The sequence below is a fragment of the Amblyomma maculatum genome, chromosome 1, assembly GCF_055883805.1.
Source record: "Amblyomma maculatum isolate TAMU_Amacu chromosome 1, ASM5588380v1, whole genome shotgun sequence".
In the NCBI taxonomy this organism is placed as follows: domain Eukaryota; kingdom Metazoa; phylum Arthropoda; class Arachnida; order Ixodida; family Ixodidae; genus Amblyomma; species Amblyomma maculatum.
The window spans coordinates 209547572-209565928 of record NC_139344.1 but is presented as its reverse complement, the minus strand read 5'-3'; the positions used below and the strand labels follow the sequence as shown (position 1 = coordinate 209565928).

The 18357-nt window shown below is 47.5% G+C and overlaps 1 protein-coding gene across 2 annotated transcripts in view; it reads right to left on the bottom strand.

Moving 5' to 3' along the window:
• The window catches only part of LOC146205488 (protein naked cuticle homolog 2-like), a 47689-nt gene extending 32225 nt beyond the window's left edge, over window positions 1-15464 (bottom strand). The window contains exons 1-2 of one of the 2 annotated variants that reach the window (XM_084590187.1): window positions 15234-15464; window positions 3907-4004 (exon numbers count right to left, since the gene is read on the bottom strand). In XM_084590187.1, coding sequence (XP_084446313.1) covers window positions 3907-4004; window positions 15234-15258 — 123 coding nt within the window. In that variant the 5' untranslated portion in view covers window positions 15259-15464. The remainder of the gene's footprint in view (window positions 1-3906; window positions 4005-15233) is intronic. The other variant, XM_084590186.1, reaches the window with a different exon arrangement.
• Between the last annotated feature and the right edge of the window lie 2893 nt (window positions 15465-18357).

Below are 18357 nucleotides of genomic sequence, written 5' to 3'. Positions count from 1 at the left end.
GCAACTGTGCAACATTCCAAGATATTGTTACGCTCATATTGATGAGAATGTTCTCAACTTCCGATGAGCAGCACATACCGAGAAATTTCGGACATCTTTGGAGCAGTCGCTTTAAACGAAATTTCTTCACATAATGTGTAACTCCACAATAATTAATGTATGCTCAGATCTTCCCTCGGGAGGCAACTAGTTTTCTTGCCATTAACTCCAACTCCAAAAAACGCATCCTTTGGTTTTCTATGGCAGTCTTAATCACTCGTTGTGACCGCAGGGCAGACTTCAGAAGCAAAGCACTGCTACGCGCATGACAAGCTTGAACCATTTCCATCAATATGCTCATAAAAGTACCTTAAAATGTTCTTTGGCTCACAATTAAAAGGCGTCCCAGAACTCAAAAGTTTTGCTTTTGAAGTTTTCCTGCGCTCGCGGCGGGTACAGTTGCCATATAGAACTGACGGGCTGAGATTTGAAAATAGGCAACTGAAGAATATTGCGAGACACTTTTTATGAACATATATGATAGATGAGGTCCGAGATTCCGACGTGCAGCAAAATTATATGCTTCTGAAGTCTGTCCTGCACTCATAACAATCAAGGCTACCACAGAAAACCAATGAGATACGTTATGGAAAATAAATAGCAAAAAAAACAAAAATCTGCCGAGGGATATGCCGATATACTGATTTTTACGGCGGAGTTCTACAATATGTGAAAAAAAAATAATAATAATAATAATACGTTCAATAACTCTCGCCCAGAATTTGTCCAATAATCTAGACGAACTCACCTCACGTCTGTGAAGTGCTCAAGTTGCACTTACGGATGTTTAGGACAACGCATTCGTGAGGGTCGCCTACGTTTGGCTATCATCCAATTCCAGCGACACCGTTAAGGCGCACTGCGGAGGGAGGCCGTTGACGACGAGAGAGGCATGACAGCCGGCAACAAACGGCGTAAGCACAACAACGGACGCGAGGAAACCCGAGCTGGGGCGCAGTGCAACTTTCCTCCGCGATGGGAGGAAGGAACGCCACCGGGCAAGGCGCGAAGAAGGGGGATATGCAGAAATGGCCGCCGCCGCAGTGTCCGGCGGCCAATTAATTAGCGGCCCGCGGACGCCCCGGTGGGAAGCCCCCAGAACCGCTCGAGTGGCCGCCTTTGATGTCTGCCGCCGCGCACGATACGGCGCCATGTTGGAAATTAAGATAAGGTCCCGGCGGGCCTCCTTTTGCGCGCCGCAAAACGTGCCGTATGCGCCGGCGGCACCCGGCGCCGACCCGCGCGAAGCACCGCCGGCAACACAACGCCACTGTAGCGAGACGTCTCGGGAAGAAAAACAGGCGTCGTCTGCAGCCTGTGTCGCCTACTGGTCTTTGGCTATGTGCCGCCGGGAGACGTTTTGCTCCGCCGGTCTCGTCCTCTTTCCTGGACGCATCTTCGCGGTGCATCTGAAACAGCTGGCCGTCCTATCGGTTAGCACAGCGGGAGAGAGAGGCCAGACGCACCATGCTAACCGACGAATGGTGTTTCCTTTCGGAAGCGCAACGCCTTAAAACAAATCAGCCTTTGCAAAGCCGAACCGTAAGCAAACCACGCAAATATGGCTTTCCGCCTGCATTGCAAGTGCTCCTTCAATAACTATTGATCGCGTATTAAATAACGGCACAATGCAATTTTGCTGGTGTGTCATTCGTGGAATGAAGGCAGGGGGGAAGCTGTCAAACAGCACTCCCTCCCTACAAATTTCCCGGAAAACGTCACCATATGCTCGAAGCCCCTTGAAACTACTATTATCCCCCCCCCCCCCCCCCCTGCTTCTAAACGTTTCGATATAGAAATCAGAGCAGAAAAAAAGACACATTGAGACATTTAATTTGGATAAGGGTAACGAATTTCATGCCTGCAAGGGGAGGAAGGAAAAAAGCAGGAACCAAAGGTGCCCCCGCCGATTACTGGCTGGTAATAGCACGCAGCCGGTAAATAAATATCGGAAGTAACGGAAATTACGTCACCGTGGTCGAAACAACTTACACACAAAACGTTTTCAGTATAGCGCTCCGGAAACGGTGCATGATCCATACTAAATCAGTGGTTTGCAGCAGTTCTCAAATTTTGCATGGCTTGTGTGAAAGGTTAGGCAATCAGTTACCGTCGCCTTGTGGTACGGCTGAAAGTGGAACAAACGCGGTAGTCGCCTCCTGTAAACTCACCCAGCGTTTACGTTGTGCACACAAACACATGAAAACAATGATGAGCCGATGCAAACGACGCGGCAAATGCAGAACGGAGCATGTTGCAAAGCTGGTGGGAGTGTGTCTCAACAAAAAGAAAAAAAAAAAAAAAAAAAAAAGCTCGGTCTGCATCTGTATCATTTAAAAACGGCTGAGGCAACTGAGTGTGCTAATTCAACAACGGGGACATGCAAGCGCCGAGACTGAAGAAAGGTATATGTCTAGAGAAACAACCGTGGCTGCACTCATCGCACTACTAATCTTGCCAGACATAGAAACAACCGCACGGGGCTGCACTCATCGCAACGTAACTACTAATCTTGCCGGTGGGCAGGAGTCCCATCGACATTATAACGACTCCGCGCCGGTAACACGACGACTCAATTCCGGAAGCGTTATTAAAAAGCAGAACCCTTTCGGGTGCATTCAGACTGCGAGATGAGCAAGTAATTACAACCCCGAGCCGTACACCAGGTTCGAACTGCGCTTCGTTTTCTTTGTGCTTTTCTGCTTTCGTCAGCATTTTCTTCATTTCTGTCTGCAGGTGACCTGTTTCGTCGGAACAGGACTCTAAACCGGACTGGCAGAGATTCCAGCCCGACACTCATGGTCTGACGGCTGCGGACATATCAGTCATAAGAGGCGAAATGTTCGCGCACGGAACAGTGATGAAAGTCTTGCACATATATAGGAAACATTTTCATTTTCCGCAATGTTTCGCGCTGACGCCGCCCATGCACCCACTTTTTGTCCGGGCCAACCACATAGAATCAATCCACTCAATATCTTCACCGCGGCCACTCACCGCTCTTGGAAAGTTATACATGGTGGCAGCCAAGAGCGAATCGATGGCCTTTGCCTGTTAGGCTGACTTTCGTGAGCATGCGTGCGCTACTGAGAATGCAATGGAGGGCAGTGCACTTGGACCAGCTCACACTTGATGGTATCTGGTTTAAGTTTGGTCAGGTTATGAGAGACGATGTGGTGTAGAACACCGCAAATTTCAACCACCTGGGGTTCTTTAACGTGCACTCACATCGCACAGCACACGGGCGCCTAGCTTTTTCGCCTCCATCGAAAAGCGGCCACCGCGGCCGGGATTCGAGCCCGCGTCCTTGTGTTCTATTGGAATGCGGCGCAACAAAGCTTGTGATTATTATTATTATTATTATTATTATTATTATTATTATTATTATTATTATTATTATTATTATTTGAAAGTTTGTGTAGGTGCTTGCAACTGTCTCTTCTTTAGTGGAGAACACCTTCGCTGCACTACACTGGGGTGGGGAATGGGAGTTAAATGGGATAGATGAAGGATGGGAGAGGACGTGATAATTAAAAAAAAAAAAAAAAAAAGGAGGCAAGGAGCACAGCACAGGAGAGCACAGAGCGCGCGCACCGGGCGCGATACCGGGCTCCTGCGAGTGAAGCACGGCATGTTGTTCAGCGGCGTAACAAGAACTTTAAAAGCCGCACCATCTCAGCTACAATAGCGCAGATGTTGGTCGTTAATGGGCTACCACTTCATCATGTTGCCTGCTGAAGCAAAGTCATGCCGAGTCTGTGCATGAGTTCAATACGCGGGGCTGCCCAGTTGTGGCCAGTATTTGACGCAAACGTGCACCCATCTTTGGGAGAAAGCCGCCCAGAAACGCAGTCGCAGGGCACTTACCGAGCAGGAGAACGTCTGTGTCTGTGGTTTTTGCCGCGGGAGATCGTCGTCCAGCTGGCAGACGGGGTTGAAGTGCGCGTTCACGACGATGCAGTCACCTGTTAGATAAGCAATAAAAGGCGCCTTCGGTTACATGCGGTTCCCAACGTCGGTGCGAACAATACAAACAAAAAAAAACGAAAAAAAAAAAAAAACCAACTGCAAATAAGACGCGACGCCATCGGCTTTACACCTGTTGTAATTAGTGTCGGATTCTGAACTGCAAACGCATTAACAGGAATAAACAGCCCTCCGGATTACTTTCGTGAGTGATTTCGGAAAGATAAAATTTGTGGAGTATGCAGAGTGACAAAAAAAAAAAAAAAAAAAGCGCGGGGTGAGGATGTAATCGTGCACGGAGCGAACGCGCCGCGAGCGACGGTGCCTCGCTCGTTAGAACGCATCCCACTGGTTGCATAATCGGCGTATTGACGAGATAGCGTAGAGTTCCCCATAAAGGGTAAATCGCGATTAGACGAGAGGGCACGAAAGTAAGTGACTCAACCATTATGACAATAAGGGTGCAACATGACTGAAACATCAATATAACAATGAGGAGTAAGCTAACTGCGCTAAAGAGAAAATTCGGGTAACCATAGATGAGAATCAAACATGTGTCCTCAATGCGCGGGGAAAACACGTTACCCAGGCTATCGGGGGCACGTTCATTCGACTTGGGTTAAAAGGGGGCCACGCGTATTTCGCGATAAATAAAATTTCAAATTAAAAATTGACCGTGTATGCGAAGTGATAGGCAAAGAGAACCCCAGGGACCGTATACCGCAAGCTTCCATTTCATGTGGTCGGACGTCAGCATATGGCGGCGCCAACAGATGAAAACAATGGGCGCCTGCTGTCACAGAAATCACAAGACAGCGTGTTCCACGCCATTGGCGATGGCCATTGCCCCTCGCGGAAAACATCGTCTAGGCATTGTCCATCACGCAGCCAATGCTGATGTGCAGTCACTAATGAACCAATGGCTCGGTTGCCTCCCACTGACACTTGAAAGCCGCGAAGGCATCGTCGTCCAACAGTAGTGACTAATAATGGCAAACGGACAAAATGGATCCGAAATTGAAAATGGCAGCTTATGGAATACGGCCCCAGGCCGCTAAAGTGACGCATTAACTCTATCGCGTCATACCCCTGAGGAGGAGCCTATAAGTGCCCCGATTATTCTTTTCTTTCCGGTACAGATTACTGCTTCACAACAAACTACTCGTTACACATACACACAAAGCAAGAATCGTCTTTCACGCCCTCTAGCCTCGCAGTGTGTTATTTCAGAAGTGAAACAAAAAGCCCAGAGCCAGCAGATGAGATGCGTAATTGTGAAAGAAAACGTTTTGCGATTGTTCCATGACCGTGATCATACAAGGCAGGTTCAGGTAAAAAAAAGAAAGAAAAACAGAAAATCAGGCTTTTTCTTCATTGCTAGCACGAGGATCGCTTGGTTTGTGGGGTTTAACGTCCCAAAGCGACTCGGGCTATGAGAGACACCGTGGGGAAGGGCTCCAGAAATTTCGACCACCTGGGGTCCTTTAACGTGCACTGACATCGCATGCAGCGCACGGGCGCCTTACGTTTCGCCTCCATCGAAAAGCGACCGCCGAGGCCGGGATTCGATCCTGGGACACAGCAGTCGAGCGCGCCCTAACCACTGCACCACCGCTCCGCCGGGTCTCGAGGAGCAGTTGATGCAGACTGTGTAGCTCGGGCAAAAGATCCCCAAATAAATGCGAATTTAAAGCTATACACAAATGCCGTCGGTTCTTTTGTCGGCAGCTTCAGGAAACCACACAGAGCTGCAAGAGTGAAGACAACCCAAGTCGGATCTGCGAGCATGTGCACGCAGCGGCGTTCGTGAGCCGACGTGACTTTAGCGCGGCGGCGGGCCCGCCGCGAGAGAGCTATTTCACGTGTCAGCGTCCTTCGAGCGGCGAAAAACAAAGGGCGCGGGCGCCGACGTTCCCGAACGCCCGAGCGCGCGGCTCGCTCTCATGTTGCCGCGGGATTAGCGAAGCGGAGGGGGGGCGCTGCCAAGAGGTCGGCGGCGGCATGCCTTGTGTCGCGAAACGGGAGCCGCCGCTGCTTTGGGGGCCTCGGCGCCGCCACGGCAGAATGCGGTCACCCGAGAGCCGGGCAGCGCGCGGCGGACGTCACGCCGCCGCTCGCCAAAACACGGGCGCCGCGACGCACGCGTGCCGGTGAGACGACACCTGCGCGCCGCCGCAACACTCGCGCTGTTACAACCGCGGTGTGTGTCACACTGTCGCGAAGAGAGACGACGACCGTCTACTAGCAATGCTGCCGGTTTAGCGCCTTTCGCGCTAATTTTAGCGAGTTTTGAGGACTCTTCGAGGAAGCTTAAGCGTATTATGAACGCCCATCTGCGGATTTCAGCTTATGTAAGGGAATTATGAGTGAACAAAATGTCCAAAAACGCTCGCCGGCTTGCATTCTGGGGGCGAACTCGAGCAACGGCAGTCAACTTCGCAGTTGGCGTCTGGTTGCTTATATGTGGTGTCAAATGATACCACGCAGAAGAATCGGCTCCGCGAGGCGCGGCGAAAAGCGATGCGGCGGCGCCTCGGCACCTCAGACACCCCACGCCGGCGCTGCTGCGCAAGAGCACGGATTACTTGGGCGCCAGCGTCTCACACCCAGATGCTCCGCACTCAGATGCACTCTCCCACGGCGCTTCCTCCCTCTCCTCGCTTTCATGAGCAGAACAAAGCAGTCCGCTTGGGAGATCTGCACTGTCTGCAGTGCTTCGTCTAAGAAAGAATTTGCCCCACGGAATTGGACACCACCATGCCAAAACGCAGCAAGCTAAAAACATCACAAAAGCGGCTGTGCAGCTCGCTTCCGAAGGCGCACAGTTACAAGAAAAATAAATAAAGAGAACCAAAATGCTGCTAAGCATTTGGCCCATTGCAAGCATTGTTACATTAATTGCACCACATGCATATTAGCGGATATGTATTATTATTATTATTTGTGGACACTAAGCTCCGCCTTTCAGGGTATAATGGGACAGTGTTAACGGCACCCGTTTGCCAAGTCTCCTAGTAGATCACTGTATCCGCATACATGTAACATTATTATTATTAATTATTAATCCCTTAATTTGTTCTTTATTCATATATCTCACACATACTCTCTACCGTACAGTCGTGCATGTGTAAGGCCATCCGACATGGCGTGGCCAAGGTGCCTGACTCGCAATGCAAGGCTTCTGAAAGACTGAATTCTGATTTGACAAAGGCCTGAATTGGCAGCTTCTGCCAAATTGGCCATGTCACGTGACGTCGCACAACCCTACGAGCACCTGCCATGCCCGGGGCTTAATCTCGCCCACAGCGCCGACAAGGTCAACGCCGTATTTTCCGGAGGGCCTTTTATAACGCTCTCGCATTACACCGAATAGCAAAAGGAGGAAAAGCTGTCGTAACGACAACGTCACAAGGCTGAAGGCAGAAAAACAATAGTAACGGCAGCTTCACAATCCTAAGATAAAAAATCTCAGTAAAATTTGCCTTATTTTGCAGCCAACATGACATTTCTCAGGTCAAAAACAAAGCGACAAACACCCTTTTACAAAAAAAAAAAAAAAGCGACGAACTTTAGCGTCTAAAGTAGTGAAAGGCGAAAGCCTGAGTGCCGCATTTTGCTACGCAACTGTGACGAGTTTCGGGAATGTTCCCAGCATTTTCTATACAACATCTAAAAACGTCTAAGTTTCGATCATTAATTAGTCACCAATTAGTAAGTAAAATAATTAGTTAATAGTTAGTAATTGATTGTTAGACATTGGTAATTAGTCATTATATTATTAATGACTGATTAATTGGGTATTAGGCCATTAATTAATTAGACATTAATTAGTAACTGATCATTGATTGCCATATGGCCATATAAGGCACGCAGTCGCGCATACTGTAGTGGTGCTCTGTGATTGGTCGAGGCCCCTATGACGTCATCCCGCTTCGGTCAATCAGAGCGGCCGCAAAAGCTGGACACATTTTGTCCACGACAATATGAGCCATTAAAGGCTTTCGCCTTAAAATTATACAGTATGTACTATACTAAAGTACTCTACATATTATAGTATATATATATATATATATATATATATATATATATATATATATATATATATATAACGATCACGTGCTATGTGACACTTGCGGTAAACAGGATGTTGTTCCACATCCGCCGCTATGGATGAGGGTAGCGCTGGTGAACACTCTCAGGTTTCGGTTACAGTCAACATAAATACCCAAGAAAGCGGAAGGATGGACAACCGTCGTTGTAGCTCAGTTGGTAGAGCACTGGACGCGATATTCGAAGGTCGTGGGTTCGTCTCCCACCATCGGCGCGTTCTTTTTCCGCTTTGCATTTATATTCTTTCTCCCTAAAATCATCCCAGGACTAATTCCAGTCAAGATCAACTACAAAAATATTAAAAAAGTAATAATACCCCCATAAGTTTACCTTATCTCTCAAGACTGTTAGCTCCTTTAATTTTATATATATATTTCTTATATTTTTTGCACAGTACTGTACGTACTATAGTACGTACAGGGTTCACATACTTGGAGGAAACACGACTCCGTATGGCTGCATACATGCGGAGCGTCACTGCGCCCAACCCAGTACCAAATTGATGTGGAGTGGCAGACGACACGAAGCACCATCTCCAGGCAAAGTGTCGAACCGGAATTAAGCCCGAATTTTCGCTCGGAATCGAACCGAACCCGATTTTTTTTCCGCCATCTAGGAACTCAACCCAAAGCGGAACGAATCGGAGGAACCATTCCGAACCAGTTCGGCGGTACGGTCACGGCCCACTTTTGCTGGCAACTTACCTTCATTATTTATTTATTTTATCGCTGCTTGTAAAGTGCTCTTCTCACTTATTTCCAAAGCGCCACCGCACACCGCAGCAAACATTACAACCAGGTTGAAAAATATTACCTCGCAAAAAGATGACAAGAACAGGGGAAAATATACTGCCACATGCACAGCACCATAGAAACGCGATATTCAAAGGCGTCCGCATGCTGTTGGAAATATAGTCACACAAATATGCATCGTTAGTCTTGAAGTGTGTGCTCGGTCTGACTACGATCTGATTTCAAAGTCCTTTAGTGGGAGCAGAACGAAACATTTTCGTACGTGTAGTGGAAGAGGTTTCGCTCTAAAATAAAATTCACGTGAAATTTTTTGTATCTGAAAAGCGCAGCAGGAAATATTGTTGTCTTTTAACTTTAGTTGGTTATGTGCCCGTGAAAATAATCACTATTTTCCTTCTAATCGTCGGCCACTCATTATAAATATTTTGCTGAAGTCTGTACAGTCAAGTGCAGCCCGCCACATCCGACAGCAAAAAGAATAGACGAAAACATAAATTTTCAGCTTTTATTATTACTGGAACAGAAATCTCAGTACTAAAAAAGGAGAGTTTTTAAAAACACACCCGAAGTTTTCTTAACTCGTTTGATCGGTTCGGGCAGGGTCGAACCGATTCGAACCGGAACAGAATGTCTCCGGAGTCGACACCAACAGGCGTGAACCCGAATCTGAACGGAACGCGAAAAAATTTCGGTTCGACACCCTGACCAGGTACCTATTTTTTACGTCACTGTTATTTGATTCGTAACCGGGTTAGGCGCTGCTTTATCGAGACATCCTAGGGTTAGATGCTATGGCCACGAGGAGTCGTGTTCCCGCTAAGTGTGATAGACGCTGTACCTCAATTATTGCACGGATCACAACAAGAAAGAGTGGTGCACATTATTAAATTACCACGATATAAATATGGATATTTTTTGTACGTAAATCGTTCAATTTTCTGGGGGTATGATATGCAGCGTTTGGAGACGATATGTTGTACCATATTTATATGTGTACTCTCCAACGTTTGTTTTTGCGTGCAGGATATGTCTATGGCGTTCACGCTTCAATATAATGTAGAAATCTAGTTATTTGTGAATTCTTGCCTACACGATAATCGCAAGCTGTGGTATAGCAGGCATCACATTGCATATTTATAGAGAAATAGCTAAGGCGAGTTTCGATAATTCGAAGAAACCACTTTTGCAATAAATGAGGTTTTTGCATGTCTTTAGCTATTGCGCCAAAACTGAGGTACAGTTGCTCAGTCCGATCAAAACAGACAATTATACATTCGTAGCAAATACTGCGTGACGAGGTATTGTGATTTCGACATACTAACCCAACTACCTGCACGAATTTACTAGCAACAAAATCTACATGCGCACGTGTAGGCTTGCTCAAAAGTATTGAAATCAAAGTATTTTTCGTCTTAGCCGCAAAACTGGACCCTTACGGCACCATTCCAAAGGGCACTGAAATGGTTAACTTTTTTTTTTTTTTTTTCATCTAGGAGATTATCTCTACGTTCATCCCGTTGAGCTTGGCTGAGCTGACACGATAATCATTTGGCTTCAAGTGGTTTTACCAAGACTATACATTTCTTGAAAGGGTTTCAATAAGTCGAAGTGGCCACGATTTAAACAGGTGTGTACTGCAGAGATAATGATTTGCTTCAGCATACTTGCATATGCTCTTGTTTCAGGAGCGAAATGAACACATTTTGTCTTTTGTTTATTTTCAGCATGCGCATTCGCGACCATTCATTATACGCAGCAAGTGCCGGATTAACATTACCAATCAGCTCATCTGCTATGCGTCTTGCGGTTAACAAAAATATATAACAATTTCTAGCTGATTTTGCGCGAAAAAAAAAAAAAAAAGAAGAAGAAGAAGAGAAAGAGACAACTACGATGAACGTCCAGTCCGCACATAATCGGGGATGGCGCGAAGCAGGAACGCGGGGCTGATGCGCATCGGCCGCCGCGAAAGGCCCGCCCGCATATGAAATTGCAGCACTGGAAAGGAGGAGGGCTGCGCTGAGGATTCTTTTCAGACATCGGCACCACTTATTTCACTCCTGAAAAAAAAATGAAAAAAAAAAAAAAAGTGGCCGGGAGAGGGGTGTGTGGGGCTTGGCCCAGTGTGTTCAGGGAAATATCCCAATGCAGAACGCATTTCATTTAAAGGATCAGTTACTCAGTGGCGTACACCTGCAGTGCAAAAACAATACGGCCACAAAGCTTTCTCAGCATCGACTAATAAAAAAAAAAAAATCAGACTGCGATTACCAACTGAAAAGGATCGCCGCGGGTTCGAGGCCAGCCCTGACCAGGAGGACGAATTCTGTGAAAATTACGAGAAAGGTGTGTGGTTCCCCCATATGACTGCTCGCAAGAGAATGGTATGATTGGTTACGTCCTCAAATAGAATTATCAATATTGGTCTGAACAAAGCTGGACTGATGCGCGTCCGACAAGTGCGGCTATCAATTGTGTCAATTCGCCAACGCCCCTTCCCTTTGTTCAGTGGTTCCTCAGGGACCAATTCTAGGGCCGTTATTGTTTCCTTAAGTTTAGAAACCAGTAAGCTAATCACATTCCTTGTAGGCTTTGTACGCTTACAGACTAGTGCGTACAAACTCCAGCAAGAGGAAACGACTCTTAAGATATGTCAGACCTCCAGAAAATGACAAAATGGCTCGGGTGATATACTCGATTCCTGATAATCCATGGTGCAAGGAACCAATAATTAAAATATATAAGAAAATAGAAATCCCCTCTATCTCAGCGGTTACCAGCTACTTCCTCATTGAAGACCCTCGATAGTGCCATGTACTACCAGCAGCCTTCCCGTTCACATGTACCCCGAAACAGCATATTTATTTATTGCACAGGACGCTTCCCTTAACCTGAGCCGATGTTTAAATATATTCTTTAATTAGCTAATAGTTCCCAACGCCTGCGCATCTAGAGCTCGCGGAATCTTTATTTATTACCTGATTCGTCAGGACGCAATAGATTTTCAGTTTTGTTTTGTTTTTTCATTTTATTTATTTTATTTCATTACTTTTTTATTTATAAACTCGTTCCGACTAACTGACTTACAAAATTTACGTATCTGGTAGGAAGTTGTTGAGGGCCAAAAATATAGATGGCAACCTCATGTGGTTTCAAACCTTATGAGGTTGCCCACAGATCAAACCAGCCATTTCATCGCCTGCAGCAATCGAACGATATTGAACGTTCGTCAGTCTGCTGTGCAATTGTATCCTTCAATGGAGAATAAAGAAATCTTTCTTAGAACTACATTTATAGCTACGCAGTATCAGGAACTCTAATCTAGCGATGAGCACAGGTGGGCAACCTCGTGAGTTTTCAGTTTAACCTCATGAGGTTGTCCACCTTTGGATAAAAACAAGTTCCCTAGCTCATAATGACTTCCTGAACGATTGTTCTTTGTTGCCGTTTTCAGGCAGGAAGATTGCTGCCGCGGGTGCCGCGCCCTGGTGCGTCCGTAGAAGCGGCCAGCAATCGAGCACCTCTGGGCGCGGGAATTTCAAATAGATCAATGGCAGCTGCGCTCGGAGACCCCTTACTGCTGTATGGTTCTTGCAAAATATCACACTTTTCAGTGCCTTAGCTGCAAACAGCAGCGTTACGTTACAAGATGTTATGCACCACTGAGAGTCCGGAATAAAAACCGGCTTCGCCAGAACACGTTACCGAAGGCATTCAATTCAGGACGCGCAACATTCGAAAAACTTTTTTTTTTTTTTTAACAAGTCGGCAGATAGCATATGCGCTGTTCGTTAAACACTTGTAAGGGAAAAACGTTGGTTCCGGTTTACTGCTGTGACAAACACACCTAACAAAAGTGTTGATACAACACGCACGAACAGTGCTCGACATACTCCTGATTCACTAAATATATTCCCATAACGCTCCTCCTCTCTGACTTTCATGGACCAGCACAGCACGGATCGCGTTCAATTTTATTATTGAATAAAATCAGGAGCCGTATTTCATAAGCTTCCTTTCCCATTTCATTTGGTCGGAGGGCAGCCCCAGACGAAAGCAACGAGCAACCAGTGAGAGAAATCGTAAGATAGCGGGTCCCACCTTCGGCGACAGCCATCATCAGTCACCACACGCAGTGGTCTACCACTGGCTGCGTCATGCAGCCTATGTCGAGGTACGGTCGCCAGTGAGCTAATGCCCCAGTCGCTTCCCATGGACGTCTCAAAGTCGCGGCTTCGTCACCAATGCCAGAGGACTAAATGGATCCGAAAATGAAAGCTTACGAAATGCAGCCCCAGCTCACATGCGTTAGCATAAGTATGCCCGTAAGAAGCCAACTTTTAAAGGCGAAGCCAGTGATATACCCACGGTGTTATAACCATTTTGCATTTTACTCGTGTGTATGCAAACCATAAATTCACATTCATAAAAGAGCGCAATGCACAAGAACCCTCACAGCGAAATTAATACGCATGTAAAAAACACATCCACTGCTCTTATCCTGATGCTCGATTCACATAGTACACTTCTCATGTGCTGTAGTGACAAAAGTTTGGTGACTATTAAAGGCCTTGGCAGTCGTCTAATTCTGAGCCCGAGGAGCAGCCCTGAATCATCGTCCATCACAAAGCCACACATGCATCACCGGTTGGTGAGCCCTAAACGCGAACAGGGAAACGCTACCGCCAAAACAAGAACCGGAGATGAAATACACACTGCGATATTCGTGCCATCGAGTAGAAACTAAACGCACTAACAGTAAAGTAAATTCTTGTTTTGCCGCTCCGATTTTGTCTCGTTCGCGTACCATTCTGATGTACTGCCGCTACTTTGACAAGGCAGAGACGCGCTTTAGGTGAGATCAGTTGAAGCGTGAGGCCTGCGAGTGGCTACGACTCTGGCGACCCCCCCCCCCCCCCCCCCCAGTGTTTTAAACAAAACAGCACAGGTATTTTAACACTAACAGGATTGTTCATGTATTTGCGTATTTATATGTAGTGTTGACGTTTTAACAATTCTGGTCAGGTTAGCACACGTTCTGCGCATAACAGGGTCCACTTTATTCGCCATATGCTGTAAATCTGGGTCATACATTTTGAAATTTCAGGACTTAAAACAGAAACCTTGACCACCTAAAACCCTGGCTTCATGCTGTTGCACATGTGAAATGAGCTGTTTCCCCAGCTCCTATAGCAACGCGTATCCACCTGCACGACGTTCACCATTCTCTCGGCCTTCACCTAATAGCGCTCCTCCAGCGAAAAGGCGACAGACTGAATGCACGCAGGTTGCGTACGCAGCCGGCGCAGAGAGGCGCTGCCAGAGAGAATACCCAGCAAATGGAGTCAAATAATTAGAAAACGAAAACTGAAAAGTTGACTCCAAAATAGAACACGCACAAAAGGCAAGAGAAAGAGCGAGCAGGCAAAAGGCAGAGCGTCGAGAAGGGGGGCCGCCCCGACTGAAGCCGGCGAAGGGCGCTTCTCGGCACAAGCAAACACGGCCAACTGAAAAAAGCACGCCGCTTGCCACGGTGACGACACAAGATGTATCGACGCGCTTGGAATCCACGGCGCCCTCCATGACCCTTCTGCTTTCGCCGTTGGTGATGGATGGCGCCAACTTAGTGGAATCGCAGCTCGGGAATCTGTGAGGTTCTGTTAAACGATCTTCCGCCTAAACGGCGTCTTGCTGCTCATTATGCCGTGAGCGTACGCGGTGCATACTACCCCGGTTTCATGCGTGCCTGCGGTAACGCTGGCGGCTCAAGTGAGAAAAGTACGCTGGCTCATCTTTCATTCAGCTGTCCACGGTACAGACGCTGGTAAAGGTTCGAGTAAGGAATTACGTGCGAAGCCATCCAAACAGATTTGAGCGACAGATCGCCCGTCACGCGCTGGTTTTTAACAGTTCGACATGGCAAGTTTCGCAAACTGTACAAATAAGTACCGAGGATGAGCACATGATGGAATTTTGCGCAAACCGCCCGCGGAACAAAAAGCTCGGCCACACACGCACCATGCTGCGTATCTCGGAAACAGAATAGGAGTCGACAAGTATCGCAGTCACAGAGCCAAATATGCACACGGAGTTGCAATACAAATCTACCGTTACGTCAGAGCAGCTACGGAAGCAACATTCAACCCGACAGTGACCGTGGACTGCATGACAGTTCGCACGCCGAGGAAGCTGCGGCAGCGAGCGCAGTTCCATCACGGCGCGGCGGCGGCCAGATGAAAAGAGGCCGTAGCAACGGCGGCGTCCCTCTGAGACATAAAGAACAAGATACGCGCGTCGCGGTAGCGTATCGCCGCGGCCGCCGGCTGACACAAAACTAGCAGCAAAGCCGCAGTTCAATACACTCACCATGCTTACTCTGCATCTTGCCCATGGTGCCAGGTCGGAAAACAGCGCCGTAGCATTACAGCCGAGCGCCAAACGTCGTCGACAGAGCCGGGAAGCGAGAAGACATGGTCGGCCCGAGAACTGGCCCGCTGTAGTACACTTTTCTTTCTTTTCGGCAGCGCCACACTCAATGAAGGAGCCGCGCCGCGCGGCCCCCGTCCCCCTCCTCTCGGATGGCGAGGCCGCAAGGCGAAAGCCGTCGGCAGCCAATGGGCGCAGGAGCGGCGCACTGCACCCGCTGAGGTGGGGCCGCCGTCCGCTAGGAAAGAGCGGTCGCCCGGCCGCGACCCGGCCGCCGCGCTGTCGCCCTCGGCCCGAACCGCGCCCAGTCGGCTCTCCGCTGCTTCTCTTGGATCAGCGGTCGTTGTCGGCGGAGGCATGCTGCTGCCTCGCTTCTTTGCCGGCCCGCCACCCCTGGTAACACCGGCATTTTTGGCTTGAAGGAAGCAAGATGGCAGCTGTTGATATTGGGCCTCAAGGCTACTGACGGTCACGCTCGGTGGATATTTGATATTTGTTTCTGCTAGCCTTTCTGCTATTCTCCGCTGGTGAAACAGTGAGACATTTCGTAATTAATGAAATAGCCAGGCTGGTTGGCTGCCTTTGACATCAATTAAGCACTTTCCGAGCGAGGCTGAAAGGCTAATCCACAACGCTGGTATTCGTTAAGTCGCCTAACGGCCTGTGAACGTTTTCTTTTTTCTTCAGAACGTTAAGTACGGTGACAAAATTCCGGTTGTGCATTTCGCTTTCCACGCAGGAGGATTTTGTAAAACCCGCCTGGAGCGAGCGGTGTGGACGGGAGGAGTCCTCTTCACCAGTCGAGTGAAGCGATTTTGCTTACTGTACCTGAATACTTAAGTTCAAGAATGTTTCCAGGTGCAGAATATGCGTCTTGCAAACGCTTATCACTTGGGTTGACTAAACCCTGCAGACTTGCGACACAGCTCTGTGTGGGTGTTTAGTCAACCTACCCTGGATACCCTTAGGGCCAGTTGGTTACAAATCTTGTAAACAAAACTATTGATGAAATCTGCTAGCTAAAACATGTGTTTTGATGCCACCGAGGAAGAATGTTTGCTGTGTAAAAAAAAAATCGATGTTTATCCTTGATGAACCTAGATATACAAGCGGGAGCATGGCTACACATTGGTTTGGCTTATTAATCATTACTTCATCCTAGCGAGCTATATCGGCAAGATGATCATATTCAGCCTGCGCCAGAGTTGACGCACTCGGATTGGCGCACGCCTCATCCATGGCGAGTGTCAAGCGCCGGCAAAGCAGCTTGCATGCAGCTTGTCTAGTCACTTGGCTGGGATGGATGGAAAATAGGAGTGTCCCCTTTGAAACGGGGTGGTAGCAGTTGCTATCATACTCATTTTTCCCCCTATATCTTAATTATTGTTTTAGATTGGTTAACTATACCATCATTTTATGAATTGAATTTTTGTTTCTGCATTACTAACATAATGTCACTTTTCTGCTTTTAAACCACCAATCGTGTTTTGCTAGCTTCCACCGCAGGTTCATTCACCCGGCCACCGGTATCTCCTGGTACACAGCGGCGCCTTCCCCAAAGCGGATCACGTGACGTGACGTCATACAGACACACCTCCGCTCCGGCGGCTGATGGCCAAAGTCGCATCAATCTTGACCTTAGTAGTTTCAGTGCGAAATGAGCTTCCGCTCTAAAAAAAGAATCCCACATGAACAAAAAGACCCCCAACGCGTAAGCTTAATGGGAAGCTGCACCGGCTTCGATGAGCTTCCAGGGGTCGCAAGATTATAGCTTGCAATTTAAGCATGCAAAACATCTTGGCGCTATCATTTGAAACAATGGCGCAATTAGCGATTAAAATCGCGAAGACCATCAGCCTTCTCCGCACAGCAACGGGCGGAGGGAGCATCATGACGTCATTTGCGGTACCGGTACGTTTCCCGCATAGACACACTTGGCTTGAAGGAGTAAAAACAACGCTGCCTAAAGCAAGAAATGTTGATTGACACCATCAAAAAAGGCACAGCAGGATGTAAGCGAAGATAACGAACGTAAGAAATATCATCGCCCTTGACGTCATCACTGAGCTTCTCGTAGAGCTTCAGTGCTGTGAAAAGAAACTCGAGATTTAGCCTACATAGATTTGAATATGGCGAAATTCTCGAAAATTGATGCAGCTGCTTTTTAAAGGATATTACAAAATAAAGGTGTTGAGCACGGAATTCAGGCTTCGTAAACCAGCGGCTTCTTTGTAGTTTCATGGCCACGGGCCCAAACACCCGCGTGCCAGCAATTTAGCGAACTTTGAAGACGCAGGTGGTCGAAGCAAATACGGTGCCCTCACAACGAATGTTTCACACGTCTCAGGACTCACGAAATACATGATTTCAAATAAATTGAACTGTCCTTAGCAAAAAAAGAATCATTCCGTAAAGCACTGGTCGAGTTTCATCCTCCTACGCCCTATTGCATTCTATACTTCGTGGGAAGCCACGTAACTTCCCACCAATATTTTCAAGTCATTTTATCCTCAGAAAAATCAGCCTTGTAACCTATACATTTGCTTGACCCTACAGACGTCCGCTTGTGCGGCAGTTTGCTGATGCATTTGCTTTTTGTTTGTTCATTTAGACTCTCGTTTATATGTTCATGATGCCTCGCAGCAGTTCAATGAATTGTTTATCGAGGAGGTAGTTTGATTTAACCATTTTCTGCACCTCTCTCCTTCCATCTTTCTCTCCTCAAATCTCTTCCCCACGCAGAGTAGCAAGTGAGCGGGTTTAAACGCCGGCTAAATCCTCCGTTTTTCCATTAAAGAGCCTCTATCTCTACTCAATCGAGACATGGCTGCTGCAACCGGGATCGAATCCTATTCCCGGGATCAACAGCCGAGAGCATTAACCACTAGGATGGGTGGAGGATGAGGTAAAGGTCGAAGAAGTCCAGCCTTCTGGGACACACATAAATTGCGAGTCAACTGTAAAATACTGTAAAGTGCTTTTTATGAACACAAATGATCGAAGAGCTTCCGTTGCGTAGACAAAATTGTGTCTCTGAAATTTGCCCTACGCTCACGAGTAGTTA